This window comes from Paralichthys olivaceus, chromosome 6 (genome assembly GCF_024713975.1).
Source record: "Paralichthys olivaceus isolate ysfri-2021 chromosome 6, ASM2471397v2, whole genome shotgun sequence".
Classification (NCBI taxonomy): domain Eukaryota; kingdom Metazoa; phylum Chordata; class Actinopteri; order Pleuronectiformes; family Paralichthyidae; genus Paralichthys; species Paralichthys olivaceus.
The window spans coordinates 4,982,655-5,006,271 of record NC_091098.1 but is presented as its reverse complement, the minus strand read 5'-3'; the positions used below and the strand labels follow the sequence as shown (position 1 = coordinate 5,006,271).

Genomic DNA, 23,617 nt, shown 5'->3' with positions numbered 1-23,617 from the left:
TGCGGATTAGTCAGAGCCAATCCACACATCTCTAGAAGATAGATAAATAAATAGATAGATAAAGAAAGGCAGAACAAGAGAAAGAAAACAAACTAAAAGTAGGTATTCGTCAAACAAAGTGTGGGTTTTATTGCCGTCTTATTCTTGAGTCCTAGTAATGTGGTGCTATACTGATGCAGATCAAAGTGAAGTCTGGGTTGATAATAAAACAATCGCTCAAAAGAATTTAATATCTTAAGTCACCCCATCACTGTCAAAACCTGGAAGCATGTGTTCATCCCAGTCTATGGTTCATCCCGTTCATCCTCTCAGACGGACACAGTGAGGCCATCAGGCTGTCACCGCTCATGTGACCCACACGGGGCGTGGCTTTAGCGTCCACAGTGATTGACGTGGGTTCCGCGAACCAGGAAGCCAGCAGTGACATCACTTTTCAGAATTCCCCCTCCAGTAGCGTCTCATCGAGGAGAGCCAGAGCGACTCAGGAGAGCGAAACCGGAGAAATAAAGAGAGGAGAGTGCCTCTGCCAGCCGTCCGCACGTGTCTCAGTCCGATTCAACCGCCAACACGTTAAAGGTGAGTGTCTCCATCAACCGCTCGCTCCCCCAGCCTGGCTAGCAGCCGCTAACGGTTGCGTCCAGGTTTACCGAACAAGCTAACGTTAAGGCTAAGGTTAGCTCCCTGCTCCGCCGCTGTTTGTGTCGGAACAAAGACGCGCAGCCCTCAGCCTGCTCTGCCGTCCTTCATGTCCTCAGTGGGGGCTTATTCCACACATCTGTTGGCTAGGCTGTGGGTAGAATATGTGTGTGTCTGCCCGGATCAGATAACAGCCTGTGGTAAATTTTTAATGACAGTGGAGTGGGGGCACTGCAGCGTTAGCTCACGTTAATTAGCAAGTCAGTCATATGACATACACAGGGCAGTTATACCGGCCTAGCATTACACATACACCTCCCCTCAGTATAATAACATCAAGAAATGTATTCATATGAAGCTAACGTGTGGTCAGCCTTGTGTTTTGCCTCTCATGCTAATAGAGTTGCTGTGTGGTTACAGCGTCATAACCACAACTCATTGAGCCTGTTTACAAGAGATAATTGTATGCTAGCCTCTGAACTCGTATTATATGATCTGGTCTATTTAACGTGCACACTAGGAACGAAAGGGTGTGCGTCACTTCTGTTTTTTCTTTTAACATCGACAGTCCTCCTCCTTCTCCTCCTTCCTCCCACTCCCTCTGTCTCTTTCCCAGCCATATCAATAGACCGGAATAAGTTGCCAAGCAGACCACATTCTTCTATTTAACCAATTTGTTCAGGCCTGCTGAAGTTAGCTCCGTCTTTCCTTCCCAGTATCCACCAAAAGCTTTTTGCTTTGCTTCCTTTGCCTCACACCTTGAGGCAGAGGAACAAGGAGGACAACAGCTAAACTCCTCTGAGAATTGTATTTACAATTTACATTTCACGTGTCCCTCTCATCTGAGCTGCAGTAGAAGAGGTGACTCAGGGATTCGATTGTGTCATTACAAGAGCTAAATCCAAACAGTCATTTTTTCCCCAAGCTTATTTACTTATACCTCAGGCCTCCAAGTGTGAAGGTGGAAGGGTGAGGGTAATAAACTGAGCAAACAAACACAGCGGAAAATTAAACACTAGAAGGTATTGAAATGCCTCTCTGTGTCCACTAACACAATGATGCACTTGTCTGCCAGCACTGACAATCTGAGAATGGAGTAGTGGCTGGAGTAGCTTGGAGAGTGAGATGTGCTTGTGGTTTATTTCAGGGAAGACTTGGGCTTTTGACCTCATATAGTGATGTCCTGTGTCAGATTTCGGACCTCTTTGTATCTTTACCACTTGGTATGTAGCCTTTTTTCAGAAATGAACTCTGTATGATGTCTGCACAATTTCTCTTGAGTTTACTTTTTCACACGTGAACTACGACAACAACACAGACATCTCTGGAGCATTCAGAGCAGTGGTCGAGCAGACGGAGGCATCGGACCATGTGGCCAAAAGCTCTCTTGTCTACATGTATGGCACTGCATTCATTTTTGCTTCTGTCGCTTTGTAGAAACATCAATACACCCACTCACTCACTGTGAATCCTCTGGAGGATAGCCTGCTATGTTTTCTCATCGGACCGTTTAGACATTATCCAGAGTTTTTTACAAGGGAGCTGGCAGGAGAGCCTGGAGAAAGTCTGGAGCCTCTGACTCAGTGATTTGCGTTCTCACATACAGCCCCTTTAGATAATTTCCAGAGAATATCTGGAGTTCAGTGCCACGTATGTGGCATTTTCATGATGGTTTTTACACCTAAAAGCATTTGACTTTCTGATGGGTCAGTCTGGTAATGATCTTTTAGTGGGATTTATGCACAATGAGGTCAGTCAATATAAGGGGGTGACTGAATGTCAGTACCTATTCATTTTTGGAGGATTCTCAACATATCTGTTGTTTTTATATAATACTGTTCTCTTCCTTGCTTTGTTTTTCTGTATTTTTTTTTAGCAAGATAAGTGTTAACATGTCTTGTGATGGTGACACAGTGTACTGAGGAAAATCTGTGATGCTTCGGTTCCATTAGTAGAGGGTCTGGAAAGAGAAAACTGAAGTGGAGTCTCTCTGTTTTTTTATGTTCCTTCATTTTATCTCTATTTGAGTGACTCAATACACTGGGTTTGTGTATGTGCTGATACTTCCCAGGTCAAGCGAATCATGCATTGGCTGTGACCACATGACAACATTGAATATGGTTTCTTTGTCACTTTCTTGATACAATTCAGTGTTTTCTTTATCAGATCATAGTCATCGTGAATTGCCAACTCAATTTGGCCCTGTGGCCCCTAGAATGAGTTCTTAGCTGTGTGATTAATTTTAAATTCAATTTTCAAGGTCCAGTGTGTAAGATTGAGGTGTTAAGGAACTATTGTCAGAAATTTAATGTAGAATAATCCTCATGATGTTTTCACTAGTTCGTTTCATCTAAATTGTATGAATTGTAGTTTTCTTTAACCCAGAAAAGGCCCTTTATATTTAAATACTTTATATTTACAACGAGGGGTCCTCTCTAAGGAGGCCACCATGTTTTTAGACTGGACAAACTAAACACTATTTGAGTTTTTATGACAACTGAAGGCTACCACAGGGTCACCAAAACATTGACAGTGGAGACTGACAGAAAATACGTGGAGAGAAGGGGTGTCTAGCTTAAGTCAAGCTGGGGACATTGCATAGTTTATATAACACTAGATGTAATGATTGTGTACCATATATTTTTTTACAAATCACCATAGACACTATGGCACAGAGAAAAATGTAGTCATTGGATTCAAACAAACTGTTTTCAGACTCAAACATACTTGTGTTTACTAGCTGTCAGATCATCCCTGCATGTCTCTGCTTGTGTTATTGTTATGTGGGAGTGAGGCCAGTCAGCTGACTGACTTATCTCTTACTTCTTCTTCAGGCTGCTGTTTAGTTTCTGTACTGTACTAATGAATCTAGTTTTGGTTGGAGCTAGACCACAGGGAGTTCACAATGTCATGTAGAAACCACCATGGTTTGTTACATAATGGGATCCTGAGAGCCATGAACCACTGCCTGTGCTGTGGTGCTTTCATGCTTTAGAAAGCTCCACCCATGTTTACACATATATGATCTGCAGCAGCTTGTATTTGTCACGTGTGCACAGGTTTTGTGTTTTAAGTGTGCGTTGTTTGTGTTTGAGCAACACATAGAGCGAGAACAGCGCAGAAGTCCAGTTGCCCAACGTAACTGAACTACTTCTGCCTGTGTTCCCTCTGTCCTCCTTTCTCAGTTTGGTCCAAATGTTAGTCATTTGCAGTAATGAGGCCAAGCTCAAAGTCATCACACTCATCCATTAGCCGTGTGAGAACAAGATTAGATAAGAAGATGTGGTGCCAGGGTGAAGTGATCCATTGTGAAGTCACAAAGTCACATTAGAATAAGTGTCCCTCTTATTGTCTCTGTGCTTTACTCAGACTAACAGTGTCTATGCAGGCACCCATCCATAAATATTGCCCATGTTAAGTTATACTTTAATTATTAGAGCTGGGCAATAAAACAATATCAATAGCAGTAAAATGGCCCCTGTTTGCACTTAAAGGTACAGTATGTAGAATTTAGTGACATCTAGTGGTGAAGTTGCATGTTGCAGCTGAACACCCCCCCCCCCCCCCCCCCCAAGCTTTAAAACACCTCATAGGATTCTTTGTTTTCCCTTTGCTTTAATCTCACATTCATTTGGTGTCTTAGACTCAAAGATTTATATGATCGAAACAAGACAGTGGTTTTGTGTCTCTGTTATAACCCACTAATGTAGGATGGAGCTTAATGGAGCTTGATAAATTTTAAAGGTAATGGATAACTTAAGGCCTATGCTGAGACCTATATAGCAGGGTTATTATCTGATTCAGCCATTCTGTCCTCCTCCTGTTTAGGTCATCCACTCACTGCTGTTTGTGTTTTCTCTTTAGAATGTCTTTGTATCCATCTCTTGAGGACCTGAAGGTCGACAAGGTCATCAGGGTAAGTTTTGTTTTCTATTTATTCTACTAGTTGTGTAATTACACTTTTAGAACTTTAGTGCTTTTACAAGTCTGATGATAATCCAATAGAAATACTATAAACATCTATAGTGGTTTTATGGGAACTGGATATCTACAAATCAGGCTCCTTTAATTTTTCGATATTCTTTGTTTGATCTGTCTCTTATGAGTCCTCTAACTTAATAAAAGTCAATAGAAAGTAGGGCTGCATGATATATCGAAAATTAATTGCATGCATTGCATCAATCGTGATATCAACATCTGCAATATACGTATCGCAAAAGACGACTTAAATGGTCTGCATGTCAATATATTTGGCCAATCAGATGGACCCCTGCTGCCCTAGATAATAAATTAAAGATGTTCAGATCATTGATGGTTTTTCCATCAACAAATTATTGTTGGAAGAAGAGAATAGAGAGACAACAGATAATTACAAGGAGCCTCTGTCAAATCTTGCTCCGCCTCCCAACTAAATTCTACTGTGGAAACTTCTAGTGATTACGTTTGCACCCGATCAGATTCATCACTATGTGTAATTGATTATATAAAATAATTGAGTAGCTTATTTATGATCATAGAACCTGCGGAAAAACTAACAGCGCATACACACACACAGACTCCGCTGCTTGCTTTCTCTCCGTGTGTCTCTCTCTCAGCTGACTCGCAACAGTTTAAACGTTGATCTGTTTAAAATCACAAGATCAACACTGATCATCACATAATGATCAAGACTTTTCTTCAATAAGTTAAATCTTTCTTCAGAGGAGCGCATGCATTCATTAACCGTCCCGCTTGCTCTTTTCCACCCTCCCTCTCTCGTGATCGGACACATGTGTAAACTCAATCTCTGGGTTAAAACAACATAATCTGTAAAATTAGTAAATGTATATAGCTGAAGGAGATGGCGGCGCTCTTGGTTTCACTTGACGCGTTTGGCGCAGTGAACGGCGCAAAAAATGTATATAGAGACTTAGAGAGGAGCAGATAACTGACAGATCCACTAAAAACTGTAAATAATCCTTAAAATGTATGAAAAGACCCACAATTAACACTGTAGGTTGACTGAGTGGAGCTCTGCATGGCTCCCTGGTGTCTGCCCCGGACTTAGTGGCACTGCGGCTGGGCTGTGCGCCTTCTCCCGGCTGTGAAACTGTCCTTGGCCCCTTTGTCCGTAGCCAGGGACTGTTTATATATCGCAAGTCATATCATCATCGTGATATTAAACAACATTATCACACGTTTTCCTAATATTGTGCAGCCCTACTAGAAAGCCACTAACTTCTAAATCTTGGAATCATTTGAACTTGTCATTTTAGCATCACATAAATATCTCAGTTGCTGTATTCCTTAGGCTCATCATACACTGTCTCATTTAGACGTGTGTGATGGTAGACTGCTTACAATGTGTGAACAAGGTTTGAGACATAAAGTTACATTTTTTAAAGGGCATGCATTTCTTATGAAACTTCATGTGATTCTTCCTTTCTTCTCATTTGTGTTGTATTGATTGCATCTCACTGCCATCCACTGAATGTTACATTTAATTACTCTCTAGGCCCAGGCCCAGTTTGGTCAGACTACAACCCCAATGCCGGCCATCTCTGACGGAACCAACCAGCCTCAGCTTGCTACTGCTGGGATGCCAGGGTCAAGTGAGTGTGATAAGCAGTTTCAAAAGCTTTTATATAGTATTTTATCTCTCTATTATGTGGAAAATGTGTTTACACAAGTGAAAAACAATCTTTGAAGCAGAAATGCCTCCACCTGTACCTGCTCTCCCCAATATTATTTTGTATTCCACTTCTTGTTCGTAAATAGTGTGACTGTGTGGGGGGTCTGCGGTTGTTCCCTGAACACGAACAGATCTCAAGTGTTGGGGGCGGATGAAGATGTGTGGAGTGAGAGGACTGGGGTGGGAGGTGCAGTTATGCCCTCCCCCCTTATTGGCTATGATTTCTCACTCTTTCCTTCTGTGACTTTCTGTTTCTGTCTCACCCGTTGTGTTTTGGCTGAGGATATTGTGTTTAGAGATTGTATGAAAGTGGGCCTGAACTGCAGTAAGCTTTACTCAGACGGAAGAAAAGAGATAGACAAATGAGGCACCCACAAAAGATAAAGTGTGTAAAAGAGAGATTAGAGAAGAGAAACTTTCAGCTTATTTTCAATCACATCCCCCAATTTTCTAAATCTCCAGCTCATTCTGCTTCTCTTTTCTCTGTTTGGATGCAGAGTCCTGTGGGCTTTTGGTCTTTTGTTTTTATCTTAGCAGTGACCAGAAGTAACCATGGAGACTGGCTCTGGCAGTTGTGCTAGGACAGGGCATGATGGGAGACAGAGAGAGAAGGAGGAGTTGATTTGAAAAAGATAGAGGAGGGAGGGGGCGGGGGCAGTAGCTCGCTCGAGGGGTAAAGGAAGAGTTTGTTCTCTTGGTGGTGAGGAAAGAAAGAGACAGGGAGGTGAAAGGAGATGGCCTGGTTCACATCCGTGCTGGACCACAGCCCACTCTGTTCCATCTTCTCAGATGTCCAATCCCTGCACACAAGGCAATGACAGTCCAGACTGATTGGGGCTCTCCCATGGTGGAACCAGGTACCAAAAGCTATCAGAGCATGTCCGTCCCTCTTATCTTCAAGAACCTTTGAAGTCTCACTTATTCCAAGAGCAGCTCTTCTCCAGCTCTTCTCACTAAACACCCTAACAAGTTAACTAATTAAAGCCCCTGTTCCACTGCTCAAAAAAATGCACTCACATCTGGCTGCATTTGTTTGCAATGGGAATGAATACATTCAGCATTCAATTCCGGGTCAAATGATCATGCAGATTTTTAGTGACGGAAACATGACATCCAGGTGAATGCGCAGGACCAGGGCAAACTCCTTTTCTTTAGTTTATTGCCGTATTTTTTAGTGGGTTAAGATGCGTTAAAAATAACCTGTGTCTACCCACCAAATTTGGTGTAAAAGAGGTACACCACTACACTACAACAGATTTTTCACTCAGTACAGTACATCAAGGTTTACTGCTGTACTGAAGCTTTTGTGTTGTCCGTCACTTTGGATAAAAGCATCCACCAAATGAGTCAATCTAAATTGATTCACTTAGTCTGTAAATAGTGATCACTGAACATAAATGGGCTTAGTAACATGGTCTTTCTTCTGCCTGCCAAGGTTTTCTTTTATCATTCTCGTTTCATCTGCATTTTCAAAGCTGAAAGATCATTTCATTCACGATTTTACTCTTCCTTAAAGCATTAATAGGACACATTTGCCTGGTAAAGCAACATTTATAATCAGGTAGTAGAGATATTAATCCAGGCCCAGATTTACTGACTAATTATGAAGTATATGTTTGAGTTCAAGGGCTGTTTCCCACACACTGTTGTTAAAGATAGCAGAAAAGGGACAGATAAGGCTAAACTGTAAGAACAGGGCAAGTGTATAGCTTTGAATAAAAGCCATTTGTTTTATTCGGTGTGCTTGGATGTGGTGTAGGCATGTGTGGGAGAGGTGAATGAAAGAAAAGGTGATGAAACAGCAAAGCGCAGAAATCTAAATGTGGAAAAAAGAGTAGGGGTAGGCCATGAGAAATGACAAGGCCTTTTCTGTTTTCTGAAATAAATAACAAATATTCAGTAGTACATGGTGAGTCATGATCTGACTGATCATTTGCACTTTTTGTGTTTAGCTAACATGTCGCTCCTTTCCTGTTTTGTACTATGACCAGAGCTTTTTCCTTCTGATCACATGGGTGTGGTTCATTTGTGGCTGATGTGTCTGACTTAAACCATGTTGACCTTAGAGTTGATGCTATCTTGCAAAATCATTGCACAGTCATTGCTGTTGAAACAAAGCTGTCTCTTTCTTACCAAAAGGTACAATAATTTTCTCTCCTTCTCCACCTTCTCCCTCTTTTCCTACCAACCAACTGTCTCTCACTCTCCATCTCTCCCACCTGTTTGTCCTATCTCCATCTGCTCTTCTCCTCCTTTCACCCTCCAGGCTTGTACCCAAATCTGGAGGAACTGGGTGACTACATGGGCCTTGCTCTCAACAGTGATGAAGTACAGAGGAACCTGGCCCTCATGCCTGTGGCTGACAATGTAAGTGTTTGTTGTGTGGTCCTATTTTTTTTGGTGTTTCTGCTGCCTCCAAGTGGCCATTGTTTTGTAAATAGAAGGCACCATGAGCTGTAGATGTATCCAGGCACAGCAGTACTGGGTTCCTGGTGATCTACATTACTGAATGACTCACCATAGCCCTGGAGCAGTGTGTGGGAGTGTGTGAGCTCTTCACTCTGCTCCAATTGAGTGTATGTATGTATGTGTGTGTGTGTGGATCCTGCACATGTCAAGGCTCTTGCAGCACCCGAGCTTGTCAGATGGCATTTCTGTGATCTCAGCCTTTTATTCGTGTCTTCACCTCTGCCATTATTTTTCTTTTTTTAACATATGTTTTTATTTCTTCATTGTTAGTGCATAGCATATTAATGATGGAGTTTTCAAAAGCAGTGCCTGAAGCATTCCTGACCCCATTCACTGGTGGAGAAGGAGATGACATTGAATCCTCCCACACACCTCTATTTGATGCAGCATTCCATTTTATCTCTGAATTTTAATGTTAATCTTCAAACCTTTTCTTCCTGTCATCTCTCCATTTCTTCCTGTCACCTCTCCCAAACCCCCCACCTCTTCACACTTTCTCACCCTCCTTCCTGTCTGGCCTTCGTTTTTTGACTCCTCAGCAAATGGCTGTGCCCTCCAGCTCAGGTGCTGGGGACGCGATGTGGCCTGTGACTGGGTCAGACCTTGGCATAAAGAGGTCAATGATCCGCCTTGGGCTGCGGGAGATTATACTGTGTAAGGACCAGGATAAGAAGGTGGGACTTCGGCTCCGCTCCATTGACAACGTGAGTCAGCGTCACGTCCTCTTTAAAAGGGACCTGCATTGTTGTTAAAGTCCAATTCACAAACCACACCGCCTCTTCCACTCTCTCATATTATATTCCATATTCCATATACGTCCCATATATGTTCAGGATAAAGTAGGGGTGTAACGGTAAATGTATCTGAACCGATACACACGTGTAGTGAATGAGTGCTGCGAGTCCAACTATGGACATTATTTGTGTGTGTACAGGAACCAGCAACTCTGGTGTTTTTGTAGGAGCGGACATGCAATCGTTCTCTGTTGTTTAGAATGCAGGGTTCAAACACACACTGAAAGTAATCAAGCCTGGTTATGAAATTCCCTCTTGTCTTCATTTCAGCGTGTCATATCATACCAACCCTTTTTAAACCACTGTCCTTAGCGAGATAGTGTTCTCCACAGTGTAGACATTGTTATTGCCAGCAGGGCATCAAACCCTCTCTTCAAACAATGCGGTAATAGTTAATTATTTTAGAAATTAAGAAAAGACATATATTTAACAATGAGAATTATTAATTACAATAACGATGCACTTTTTAAGGGATACTTCATCGAAAAAAGGAAGATTCCCTCATTATCTACTCACCATTATGCCGATGGAGGGGTGGTTGAAGTGTTTGAGTCCACAAAGCACTTTAGGAGTTTCAGCGCCTCCGAGGAGGCTATCGGAGGACATTTAGGCTTAAAACATTCAGCTGCAACGCTGTTTCCCCCGAGACTCCTAAAGTGTTTTGTGGACTCAAACACTTCCCCTACCCCTCCATACCAAACAATCACTGATTTTTTACACAATGCAAAATATTCTTCAGATAACAAAGCAACCAAAGAAGAAACAACATGCTCTGTTATGTCTTGTATTATTCAACAATATTCAAGTCCTCCAAAAAAGGCAGTAAAAAGTCTATCGCTCTAGTCAAGTAAAACAGTAACCTGAGCCTTCTTTTGATGTTTTGCATCATTCACTTCAGTCGTTGATTGTTTTAAATCATCTAGAACTTCTTCTTTCTCTTATTTTTCATGAATATTTAACATCTTCTTTCCTGTGTCCCCCTTCCACTGGAGTCAGTGATTTTCTCTCCACTGTCAGTGTCTGTCTTCTGTCTCTTCCCCTCCCCTCTTACATTCCCTGGAGCCATGTTCACTGTTTTATCTGTTTCCTCTTTCCTCTCACAGGGAGTGTTTATCCAGCTGGTGCAGGCTAATTCCCCTGCAGCCCTGGCTGGTCTGCGTTTTGGGGACCAGGTCCTTCAGATCAACGGAAAGAACTGTGCTGGCTGGAGTGCAGACAAGGCCCACAAGGCCCTGAAGGCTGCATCTGAGACACGCATGGAGCTTGTGGTCAGGGACAGGTGTGTGAGTCTTTGATTCATTGATTAGTCTTCCTCTTTCTTTCTTTCGGTCGTTATAAGTATACACATACACTGCTCTAAAAAATTAAGGGAACACTTACATCACACATCAACAATGATTTATTCAAGTTCAAAAATGTATTGATGTAGATTCTATAATTAGTTGATAACAAAACCATTAACCATTAACCAAAATCATACTGAAAATCAAAGACAAAAAACTGAAATCACAGGTTGATCCAAGTTGCGTGACTTTTATCACCGGCGCCCCAAGGGCTGCGTACGTGTCATGTCAGCACAGTGTAGTTAACAAATAATCTCCAATTCTCCAACGTAAAAAGAAAACATTCAAACATGACATTACATGTGCATAAAAACTTGCATTTCTTTATGTATTTATATATTTAACCTAGACCCCATCTGTCTGTTTCCTATGAGTCTCACAGTATTCTGTAGCGGCTTCAATGTTTGGCTCCCTCTGGTGGTTCCTCCATCATTTGCTCTTTTCTACTCAGCTCATGTTTATTTACTTTTTTTTTCTCTCTTTCTTTATCCTGCATTTTCTCAGCTATTTTTTCTTTTTTCTTTGGTTATACATTTATAAATGTACAGACATTCTGTCAAAGAGTCTTATTGTTACTCTTTGTATCAAAGCTTTATACCTGTGGATCCCTAATTCTTTCTCTGTGTTTGTTTGTTTATCTCTATGTCTGTAGGCCATACCAGCGCACTATCACCATGCAAAAAGACAGCTCAGGTCATGTGGGCTTCATTTACAAGTCTGGTAAAATCACCTCACTGGTCAAGGATGGCTCTGCTGCCCGCAATGGTCTGCTTACTGGGCATTTCATCTGTGAAATCAATGGACAGAATGTTATTGGACTCAAGGTAAAACAAATTGTTTCTATGCATATGAGCCTTTGCATCTAATAGTTTGATCAGTGAAAGCTAATATTTGGGTATGAAATAATGTGTTTGATGTGATCTGCATTTGAGAAGAGAAAAATGATTCATTATAATGATTCTCACAAGATGTTTGGTGGCTGATTTTAAGTTTGCACTGGGATGGCTGCTTCTATTAAAGCAGAATGTAATAAAACATGGGCAAGTGCAGTGATTTAAAGTAAGTGCAGCAATCACCAACTCCCAAGTTTCATCAATGTTTACGTAGCAGTTTGCTATAGGCATGTCGTTTTGTTTGCCCTGTGATTAGATCTTAGTCTCAACTTTACATTGTGATTCTATAGTTTTTCTCCTTTGCATTGATGCATTCGATGATCACAACACCACGCAGTTCTCTTTTCCTTTCATACAACAAAAGGAAACATGTTGTGCAGATTACACCAGAGGCTTTTGTCTGAAGGAATCTCTATGTTGGTTCATTCACTGTGTGACAAGCTACCAAGGTTCAAAACCTTAGATTCCATCATCAGAATGAGAAAGGACAGAGACTCAGCAGATCTCAGTCACCTGGGGTTTACCAAAAAAACAGAGGGGAAAAAAAGTAGAGAAAGTGGTTCAGATGTTTGACTGACTAGATGAAAGTTGGGCAAATCTTTGATGAACAACAAATTGTTTTGGGATGGTTTGAGGTTTTTTGAGACTGTAGTGCATCACTTGAGAAAAGACAGATTTTGGAAAATGTAATGCAACAGGAATTTCATGTCAGATCACAATTGTACAAAAACGAAAATGTAAGTATCATGGGTCCAGACTCTGCTATTTTGAGCTGGTGATAGGTCATTTGGAGATGCAGCTGTCAATCATGTTTTATATGATCAAATATCCAAGAAAAACAAACTTATCAAACCAGACTTATCAGGTGTTTCTGACCTATACTAGCCAGCCACCAGGGGGCAAGCCAGGGGGCAAGCCATGTTTTGGCTTCACTTTTCTGTCCTTCATCTTTATACATATATTCACTGGGTCATACATACACACTATCTCAAAGCTTGTAATGAGCTCTGGATTAGTCACACACAGCATTTCTATCTAAGGAGCAGGTAGATGTGGATGACGTTCAATGACCTGCTGTAAATGATACAAGTATTTAGCAGTTAAAAAAGAAAACAAATTGGAATCAGGCAGGCCTGAAATACTTCATTCCAATTAGTTTTCTTTTTTAACTCCACTATCAGACAAGAGGTTTGAACTGATTCGTTTTTTCGTTTTTTTATACCAGTGTGGTTTATTTTCTATCAACACATTGGAGAAAAACTAAAGTAAATGTCTTTCACAAAACCTTTGTTTTTAATTTCATTTATTCAAATAAATTTGAACGTTTTTTTTTTGTTTTTAATTAAAAATGATGTCACTGTGTGTAAATTCCAGGATTCTCAGATCAAGGACATTCTGACCACCTCTCCGACCACCATGACCATCACCATCATGCCCTCGTTCATCTATGAACACATGATTAAAAGGTGAGACAGCAGTTAACCTGATCTAGTGTAATAAGCTCATCAGTCATGTAGTCAATTCATGTCAGTGAGTAAGAGATGATCCAGTTACAGTTCAGTTTGGCCTTCGCTCAGCTCTAAGTCTGTTGTGAGTCCACAGATGAACCTGGTATTCTGGTTCCCCACGTTACACCCTCTCTTTTCACTTGAGGTCTAGTGATTAACCTTAAATAGTAAAAAGGTATCTGGTAAAAAATAAGAGGATGAAGAAATTGGTAAACTTACATCTTTCTTGTAGCAATAGAAAAATAAATGAAGCTTTGAGAGTTGAACACTTTTTCAACAGTATATACTGAGTACTTTTTAAGATACACCTTTTCACTGTTAACTACCTACTTATTAGCATATATATTCTAAACACAGTGGCTCTTTATTAGTCATATTTTTTACAACCACCGGGCCTTAAATAGAATCTAGGGTCCTTAAATATCCCTAATTATTGCTTAGTAAGCTGAGTGACAAAGCTGAGTGACATCACCAGAACTGTCCAGTTCACGTGTTATTTGTCTGTGTCGTCATTTGCAATATGTTTTAATTTTATAAGTGTGATTTTGTTTTCCAGGATGTCCACTAGTCTCCTGCAGTCATCCATGGATCACTCTGTCCCAGAGGTGTGAAGACCAGGACAACTGTAAACTGTCAGGATGTCTACTATACAGATCTCTCTCTCTATCTATCTCTCTCTCTCTTTTTTTTTTAAATTCACATCTACCCGTTGCTCTCTGTCTTCATACCAAAATGAGCTCCTGTGTCACAATCACCTTCTTCATCTTTTCTCTTTCTTAACAAAAGCATAAAATTGCCTTTTTTACTCTTTGGTTGTTCATTTGATTCTTTTACCTTTACCACATTCACCTTACCCCTGTTGATATTTTTACTTTTTATATGTATTAACCTTGTAGTCTGATTATTACATGTTTATTTTTTCCCTTATTTTGTATTTGAGATTGAGGACAGTACAAAAAGTCTTTTGACGTCATGCACATGATCATGAGTCCAGAGCTTCCTCCTCAGCGTCAAGATGAATCATTGGCAAAAGACGTTTTTCACTTTGTCAAAATGCTGTAGAAGCCAGTGGTCAGTCATCAAAAAGCTACAGGACCACATAGATCACGGCTGCACCCTCCGTCCCATCACTTGGCCCCTAAATGTGTATAGGTTACATATCTAATCACAGCTGAACTAACACCCGGGGCCTCATGTGAAAACTTGGTTGACTCTGTTATAGATCCCAGTGGACAGTTGTTTTTACTTGGCCAGTTAATACTAACAGATTTTAACAAACTCGTCGATTTTACTTTAGATCATATAATGGTGAATATAAGCGTTGATTTTTGGCACCGAGATCATGTTATGATTATTTTGTTCCTTCTTGTTGACGCCTTACATTTATAGACCCTAGATTCTAACATTTACAGTAAGTGAGAGATACAATGTGGGAATTTCCAGCTCCTCCCTGAGATGGCGATGAATCATTGCATCACATTTACTGTCTCTGTGGGTAAATGTTACAATGAGACTGATGTGTTCGGCGTGTCGGTACTGGGAACGGCTCGTGCACATTCCAGGGCAAAGTGTAGGGAGGTGGGCAGCAGTACATGTTTGTTGTCCTAAGCAGTTTGGACTAGGCCCTGTCCATAAACACACGAGCAGCACAGTCAGACCAGATCCTGGTGCAGTGTGCGGGTGTTCATCTTGTGTTATTTTCAAGGGAGTCTTTGGTATTTGTTTGGACAGGGTCCGCGCTGGGCAGACCCACTAAGTGCACTTTCCGCTACCTTTTAAGAGGTTGTATTTCCTGTATCCATTTCAAGTTCAATGGCCGTGTTCATGGTGAATTCATGAAAACAAACTGTACAAAAGATTTGATGCTGAAAAATCATCTGCTCAGTTTAAATTACTTGATTAGATTACTGATGAGCACATTGAGACTGAGCAGAGCTTGTAGTTATGAATTTCTACTTGTTATATATAGAGTTGCTCCTTTAAATGCTCTTCATGCATGCATTTCCTTTAATTTTCTAGGTATGTTATCTGATAAACATTACTGTCATTCTGTAAAAAAATAAGTTTATATACGAATGTAACCAAGATAATATTGTAAAACAAATAAAAAATCTTTCTGTTCACATTAACTGGGTGGTATTTGTCTTCACCCTTCATCTCATGTATATTTACAAGTAACACAACACCGTCACAATATCAAGCAAAAATAAACATCCACAGACAAAGACACAGATGAAGACAACAAACATTTCCTCCATGCTGTTTAATATAGGGGCTTCTGCTCTTTCTTTACACAGTGTGGTGGGAGTGTGAATGGAGAAGTAGTCTACTGATGTATTTTACTGTACACACTACTATTGCCATTAAAATAGTTCATTTACAATACGTTATCTGTAGATACTAATGATATCAGCTGATTGACTAAACAAGGCATTGGATGCCCTCAATGGCAGGATGTTAAAAGACTGGATATAAACTGTATACATTAATTTTCATTACATAGTCTATGGAACACATATTCAGACAATTGGACAAGAAATGAAGCATAAAAGGAAATTACATGTTAAATATTGGCAATAACAAAAAAAGGCAAACTCCCCTCCCACCTCCTCCTGTCGTCCTGAAGAAATATTCAGCATCATGTATGTCTAAGGATATACGTAGTATATAATCAACCAGTCACTGCCTCACATCGTACACTGACAACACCTCACACTAGCAGGAAGTTCAGGTGTATTATGGGACAGAGAGGGGTCACTGTAGAGGTACAGTGAGGGACAGCCGCACGGCTTACCCTACGTTACAATGATGTTTAGATAAAGTGCTGTACAGTCAAGATTGAGTGGAGGAAACTTTTAATGCATCAATGAACTGATCGATCAGTCACATCCGGACAAGTCTGAAGCCTCTGCAGGGACTCCAACATTTGACATTACTGGACTGAATCCCAAAGAAGAACAATGCAGGTCATGGTGTTTGAATGTTTATCAGCTAAATGTAGGAGATTTAAGATGCGACTGTCACCAAACCCTATTAGCTCGAGTAAGTGAATCCATACAGGTTTAAAACTGGCCTCTCTAAACACTGTTAGAAAGTCCAGCACAGGTTAAACATATTCAATCAAAAGACACCAAGCTAATGAATACAAAGTCCCCAAAGTCCCATTAAAAAAAGATTTAGTGTTTACAGGATAATGTTCACTTGTTACCATCTTAAAGGCACAGTGTGTAGAATTTAGTGATATCTAGTGTAGAAGTTGCATGTTGCAGCTGAACACCCCTCACCTCACCCTCTCCTTCCAAACATGAAAAAGAACCTGTGGCAGCTTCAGTTGTCATAAAAACTCAAAAGGTGTTTAGTTTGTCCAGTCTGGGCTAATGTAAAAAACATGGCGGCTTCCGTAGAGAGGACCCCCTCCATGTAAATATAAAGTATTTGAATATAAAGGGTCTTTTCTGGGGTAAAGAAAACTACAATTCATATAATTTAGATGAAATGAACTAGTGAAAACATCATGAGGATTATTCTACATTAAATTTCTGCCAATAGATCCCTTCACCTAAATCTTACACACTGGACCTTTAAATGGACACAAACAATAAATTGGTAAAAAATTCAAGATAAGCAACATCCATGCTTACCTTCTGCACAAAAAAAACATTAGCATTATTAAAGAGATTTGATTATAACCTGTGTGTTACTTATGTGTATATGGTCCATAGTGTGTGGAAGATACACACAAGATATTAACTAATGTGCACAAGATGCGTGGTAAGAACAAAATAACTGGTGCAAAAATGATAATACGTGCAAAAAAGCTCAATCTCTCTGCTACATAATATATATATATAATTTATAATCTTGTGAGACAAGGGTCTCATGCAAACTAGTTACATATTGTGCACCAATTACTCCATGTACAAGATCCATTAGAAATGCTAGATCCAAAAGAGCCTGGTGCACGAGACACTGAGCCAAACTTGTGCAAACAAGATAAAAATGAAATGAAACTAAAAACCTTTCAGGACTTTAGGGGCTTTGTTAAACTTATTGATAATCACTCGTCTACATGACTTTACAATAAGGGCTTTCAGAGATTACATTTATCAGACACATGACCACATAATGCCGCTGTGCATAGAGGTAAATTAACGGTGCAGAGATGATCGCTGCAACCCACAACAAACCTGAACTTCTGAACTTCTTAACACAGCATCATGAGTTCATCGCATCCACCCTCTCTTCTCCTCTGACACCGTTGCTGTTCCCACAGCCTGTGTTCGGTGACAGCTCCAGACTCAAACCACAGTACAGTGCTGACAAACACTCGCCATCTCTCACTTGAGTCATCATTTCTTTACACAGAACATTAATATTGAGATTAACAATAATATTTTCACACCTGCTCCATCACAGGCTTGTATGGCTTTTTGTAAAACATGAAATTGCTCTATCACTTGCTAATCCACTTCAGCCAAGACTCGTGTCACTGACAGCGGTGACGAAGAGGAGGGGTGGTGGGTGAAGTGTGGGACGGGGGGGAAAAGGAGGCATCCGTCCACTCAACCTTTTCATGGCTCTTGATGACTGCTGTTGCATTCGTGATTCCTTCAAATCAGTGGAGGTGGAAACCAAATCCAGACGTAAAGGAGAGGTGTCATCATCACGACAATCGTCTGACAAACACATTGTTTTGACCAGTTAGCATAAACACTGCTTATTCTCTACCTGTGTGTGATTTTTACAACAGCATTTACACTTCAACGTTTTTGGAGAGTTTCTGTGGCCTGTAGATACATGTTGAGCTCAGATCAAAGGCTCCTCTCACAAATGAAAGGCAGCTGGTTTGCAGTATTCACATTTATAATGACACATATTTTATACTATTTTCTTCCTGAAATATCTGCATTTCAGGTATGAAAATACCTGAAAAATGTATTTTGCCACAATCATCATCAGCACTGTGTCCAACTTGATTGACACAACAGACCAACAGAACGTTTGATCAGAACTCAGTGGACACACAACAATTCCAAACAATCTCAACTTCAAGTAATTGCTTTAAATTCTTAAGGTGAACAATAGTGCAAATATGCCAAACAAATAGTAAAAATAAATAAATAACTAAATGATTAATAAATGATTCGTGCTGCTTATTCAGTTCAGTTGGTGGCTATTTTGGCAGGTTTGTGTCCAGGTGTTTTTTTTTTAACGATCCACAGTTGGCTCAAGGGTCTCTGACAGTTGGACAAGTTTTCTTTTTCCAGATGCGGATCATTCACTTAAAATTCAAATTCTGCACAAGAGCAGCAAGTCAACATGTCACTTTCATCAAAGTCTTCTCAAAACACACATTCACACAAAGAGAACATCCTGATCCCAAATGTGAGCCCAAACCCAGATACCTTATTAATATATCACATAGTGAGTCTCATGTACCATGTGGTACTGTGTCTAGAAATTCTTTGAATGGAGCTGCAGTGACTGACTCTTGCACAGTGGACTTAAAATACACACGACCAGAGTGACGGTTAAACTACACCACAGGAGCATTAAAGTTAGCAGAAATATACAGCGCATGGACTGAGCACGACTCACTTCATTCAGTGTCAAGTGTCACACTGAGCCAGTGAGTATCTTCAAACAGACGTCTGATCGTTACATGACTTCCTGTTCGACCTGATCGGTTGACAATGTTTTCTGTTTGCTTCAGATGCAAGATTCAGGGTATGAGGATCATATGGCCTATGGCTGAGGACTGGCAAAATTCCACCCTAAAACATAATTTCCCTGTTGTTTTCAGTATTGTCTCCCACAGACTAAAGCCTGTGGAAAATCACCTCCCACTGCTCCCTGTGGCTCCGCCCTATACAGGCAGTCAGCTCACCTGAACAAACTCACCTGGCTGGTCTCATGGTGGAGGCCTCATCCTTCAAAGTTTGGACTGTGTACATGAAAATGTAAGTTTTTGCCTTGTTTGGTGGTTTAACAGTGAACGCATTTGGTTTATATCCTGGGACATTGTGTTGATGTTTCAGTAATGGTTGATTTCATATACTTAAAGGTTCAGTGTGTAAGATTTAGGTGAATGGGATCTACTAGCAGAAACTGCATATAAAATAATCCTGGTGATGTTTTCACTAACGTGTTTCATCGAAATTGTACAAATTTTACTTTTCTTTACCCTAGAATGGGCCCTTTATATTAGAATACTCAATATTTACATCGGGAGCGGGTCATCTTTACGGAGGCCGCCATGTTTTTTACATTAGTCCAGACTGGCCAAACTGAACACTGAGTTTTTAAGACAACTGCAGACTACCACAGGTTCTCTTTAGTGTTTGGAAGGAGAGGGTGAAGTGAGGGGTGTTCAGCTGCAACATGCAACTTCACCACTAGATGTCACTAGATCTACACACTGAACCTTTAAGTAATAGATTGTTCATAAGTGAAAGACAAATGTCTGACTGAAAATGTCTGAACTCGGCTTTAGTGAGCTGTAGTGCTGAACCAGATTAGCTGATTCTCTCTGCCTCCTGCCATTATGCTAAAGTAATCTAAAATTAATTTAGCTAAGCTTGTCACCAGCTGTTAGCTTGGGGGAGTGATATCGATCACTCTGTGCAAGAAAGCCAAAATACGCACATTTCCCCAAAATGTCAAAATACTATTTAATTGCATAAGGGAGTTTGATATATGTTGGCTCGGGTTTGACAGTTAAAACTCAGAGGGATGCTGTGCATTGAGAACATCACAGGAAAAAGCATCATGAGCTTTTGTTTTCTGGAGATGTGATAATATACTGTCAGTGCAGAACCACACAGAACTCAGTAACTGGGTGGAGCCACCAGCTCCCATTCATTAAGTTTTGATTATGTTGCAACATCTTTTTCAAAGAAAGAATATTAACGTGTCCCTCGGGGAAGTGAAATATAAAAGCAAAAGGAAGTGATTGTCTGCTTTCTGTCTTTCTATCAAATCATCATTTGGTCAATAAAATCAAACAACTGATTTCTATGGGTTATTCAATCCTAGATTGAATTAACTCATTATTTATCCTGATCTGCGCTGACATACAGTTTTAGTTTTTTGTCACAGCACCAACTCAGTCTTGACTATGTACTCAGAACAGCATTTAGTACAGAATTATAGTTTGCAAATGTGTCCAAAGTCCCACCAACTCTAACTCGACATGAAAGAGTTTCAGCACGTAACGTCCTATAAAATGAACTTGTTGAGGTTCAGGTTCCTCAAGTTGCGGAGGTCAGCCATGCCTTCATTCTTGCAGTCTGCATGCTAAGCAAAGCTAATGCCTGCTGGCTGCAGCTTCCTATGAACTCGCTACAGTTTATCAAGGGTAGTTCATCACTACTCAGGCTTTAGCCCTGAATGAGAAACTCACTTAAACAAGACCAAATGAATGACCTTGTGAGGATTTCTGAGTTCGGAAAAATGGCTGTGGTACTTGGCAGCCTTACTGTGTTCATTGTGTTTCTATAAATCCACTTGAGCTCTTTGTCTACACTATTGTTCTTTGACAGTTGATAAACTTCATGTTATCAATCTGGACGATGTTAAGACTCAAGAGACAACCCAAAACATTCTGGAAACGTGTGGATTCTGAATTAGGGTGGATTTTCCATAACCTCTTCCTCACAGCTCGTCTACTGCAGACAAGAAAACCATTTGGTTACACATGTGCACATACATACATCATGTACACACACATACCACATTTCATGTTCTCACTCATCTACACGTGATCATTTTAACATGCCAAATGTGAGCCAGATTAGTAGTTTGGCAGATCAGTGGATCTTTTTCCCTGCACTTAAAAACAAAACAATCAGCGTCAAACATCAAAGCACTAATCATTGATTTCAGTGAACTCATTCAGTTTTGCACAAGTCAGTAGTGTTAGCAGACATATTGTTAGCAACAGCAGGAACAAGTGGGAAAGACAATAAGGAGTAGGACCACACACAGCAGGTTACAGGTCAGAGGTCTAAGTCATGAATGCATGTTTCTTGCTCCTGGTGCATTCCTCAGCTTTAACCCTTGATATGAAGTGGAACTTTCTCTTCCTCTCCTCACATGTATTTTGCATCAAGCTAAGGACCTAGACCCATACAGGAGAGGCTACATTTAAGGACCATAGAAGTGCTGAAAGTATTCTCCACTCATATCTGGGATCCACCCAAATCTCCCCCGCCTGCGGGGTAATGCCTCAATCCACCTCCCCTGCGCAGCGAGTGCAGTGCCACAGTGCAACAGCCTCGCAGCAGGGACCCTATATGATACATGGGCTGTCCGTCACGGACTGGACCGCGGCACAGCCACGCCACTGTTGGCACCACGGGGATGGCCACTGCTAGCAGATCAACTAGGAAGTGACGACTCCAGTAGCTTTTCTGAATTGTCCCGGTGTCAGACGATTGTTCCTCCTCTGCTGCAGCGCCCTCTGCTGGGCCTTGTTCTTTAGTTTCATCTTCGTCTTCATCCTCATCGTTCACCTCCACAACAGTGATGCCAGCTATCTCCTCATGGGAAGCTGATCTCCTCGGCTGGGAGGTATGTGGCGTCTCTATGCCTGCAGATAATTCTGACTGACTTGAACTCAACTGTCCGGCCTCGACTTGAGTTGATCCTGCTGATAGAGCAACTTCTTCCACTGTGAGGTTTTTCTGTGTTGTTCTATTCTGCCTGCTCTCTCCACAACATCCTGCAAATTTAAGCTCACCTTGCATCCCTGATGATGTTTCTGATAAGTCACACAGTTTTTCTGTTTCAGCCTCCTCCACTGCACCTTGACTTTCCACCTCAGTTCTTCCTACTGCGCCCTGCCTCTGCTGCACATCATCCTCCAGCTTGATCACTATTGTGTCATTATGCATTTCTGTTTCATCAACTTCCTTCTCTCTCTTTTCCATCTCCTGCTTTTCCTCTTCCTCCTCTCCCTCCTTCCCCCCACATATAGGTCTCTCCAGTGTGAATGCTACAGTAGCAGACCGTGGTAAAGGAGGGACCAATGGTGTTTTGGAGGCTGGGATTGGCTCTGTTGCTGTACTCATTATAGTCGCTGTGGTCACTGAAGTTGTGGTGGTGATGGAGTCCAGGTCCTCCTCTCCTTCATCAGACATCCAGGTGGAGGTAGGACTGCAGGCCTGAGAGCGAAAAGTGCGTTGCTCTGCAATGGTATCTAGATCAGAGGGGTAACCTGCTGTAGGTATGGGGCAACTTTCAGTCTGAATGCCCATTTCTCGAAGGGGATGCAGGTACAGGTGGTGGTGGGACAGGCAGGGGTGGCTCATACAGCCCACTCCCCCCAGGCCACAACGAAAGGGCATAATCCGTTCGCTTGGGCACAGCTTCTCATAGGTGGAGGAGTGTGGCATAGTGTGGGGAACAGAGTGGGACAAATTGCGAGGGAAAGAATGAGGTAAGGTATGGGAGAAGGTGTGAGGCAGAGAGTTGGGCAGAGAGTTGGGCAGAGAGTTGGGCAAAGAGTTAGGCAAAGAGTTGGGCAGAGATTTGGGAATATAGTTGGGCAAAGACTGGGAGAAGGCTTGTGAGTAGGAGTTGAGTAGTGATGCTGTTTCCTCAGAGAGGAACGCAGCCTCCAGCAGCAAATCGGCCCGGCTGGGAATGCTGTTCTCCCCACAGCACACAAAGCCACTGTCCTGGGTGCCGTCACCTGACAGACAAGGGAAGTCGTGTCCATTGCCGTTCTGGTCTGCCTGATCAGTGAGCTTAGTGTAGGTGGAGCTCCGGGTCAGAGAACGTGCTGGGGAACCATCGCAGGAGCAAGACCCCCTGCCTCCTGCTGCAGTTCTGGGTATTCCCCCTGGACTCTCCCCAGACACTGATGCTGGTGCCGAACCTCCAACACGGGTTCGACAGCCTGGGAAGACCTCCCCCTCTTTGGCTAATCCAGCCTGGGCTAACTCCATATTGAGCAAAAGGTTCTCGAGCTTGTGATTCTGAGTGTTAATGTCCTGGAAGTACTTCTGGACACCTATGTCCCCACTGGATCCCCCTGCATCACTGAGCCTCAACCGGACAGTGTCCACAGCCTGTTTGAGCTGCTGGATCTCCTGACGCGCCTCCTTCAGGGCCAGCTGGGCCTCTACACGGTGACACTCCTCCTCAACCCAGTCCTCCTGCATCCTGTAAAGCTGCCCTCGCAGCGAATCTATCTCTGTGTCCCTATGGGGATGAAAAAGCACATGATAAAAGTAAGCGTGAATACAAATGAGGAGGAAGGATAGAGATTTTAGTAAGGGAAACCCTGACTAATTAAACA

The 23,617-nt window shown here is 41.6% G+C and overlaps 2 protein-coding genes across 6 annotated transcripts in view; one reads left to right on the top strand and one right to left on the bottom strand.

Moving 5' to 3' along the window:
- Positions 1-348: 348 nt before the first annotated feature.
- Positions 349-15,443, top strand: sdcbp2 (syndecan binding protein (syntenin) 2). 2 transcript variants are annotated; one of them, XM_020089360.2, is made up of 9 exons: positions 349-576; positions 4,501-4,552; positions 6,131-6,227; positions 8,574-8,674; positions 9,316-9,480; positions 10,674-10,849; positions 11,566-11,737; positions 13,181-13,272; positions 13,871-15,443. In XM_020089360.2, exons 2-9 carry the CDS (start codon positions 4,502-4,504, stop codon positions 13,923-13,925), a joined length of 909 nt encoding a protein of 302 aa, XP_019944919.2. In that variant the 5' UTR covers positions 349-576; position 4,501; the 3' UTR covers positions 13,926-15,443. The 2 variants fall into 2 exon arrangements, 1 of the variants encoding a protein (XP_019944919.2); XR_011243229.1 differs by having other exon boundaries at positions 396-576; positions 11,566-12,867; positions 12,916-13,272.
- snphb (syntaphilin b) overlaps positions 14,690-23,617 on the bottom strand; it is a 30,333-nt gene continuing 21,405 nt past the window's right edge. For all 4 annotated transcript variants that reach the window (XM_069526917.1, XM_069526918.1, XM_020088984.2 and 1 more), the window contains one exon: positions 14,690-23,520. In XM_069526917.1, the coding sequence (XP_069383018.1) occupies positions 21,495-23,520 (2,026 nt within the window). In that variant the 3' untranslated portion in view covers positions 14,690-21,494. The remainder of the gene's footprint in view (positions 23,521-23,617) is intronic.

Bases quoted from the DNA above. Each gene is read 5' to 3' on its own strand.
- sdcbp2 (XM_020089360.2), top strand. From the start codon at position 4,502: ATGTCTTTGTATCCATCTCTTGAGGACCTGAAGGTCGACAAGGTCATC. The intron at 6,228-8,573 runs GTGAGTGTGATA...TTCACCCTCCAG, and splicing joins TGCTGGGATGCCAGGGTCAA to GCTTGTACCCAAATCTGGAG. The intron at 8,675-9,315 runs GTAAGTGTTTGT...TTGACTCCTCAG, and splicing joins TCATGCCTGTGGCTGACAAT to CAAATGGCTGTGCCCTCCAG.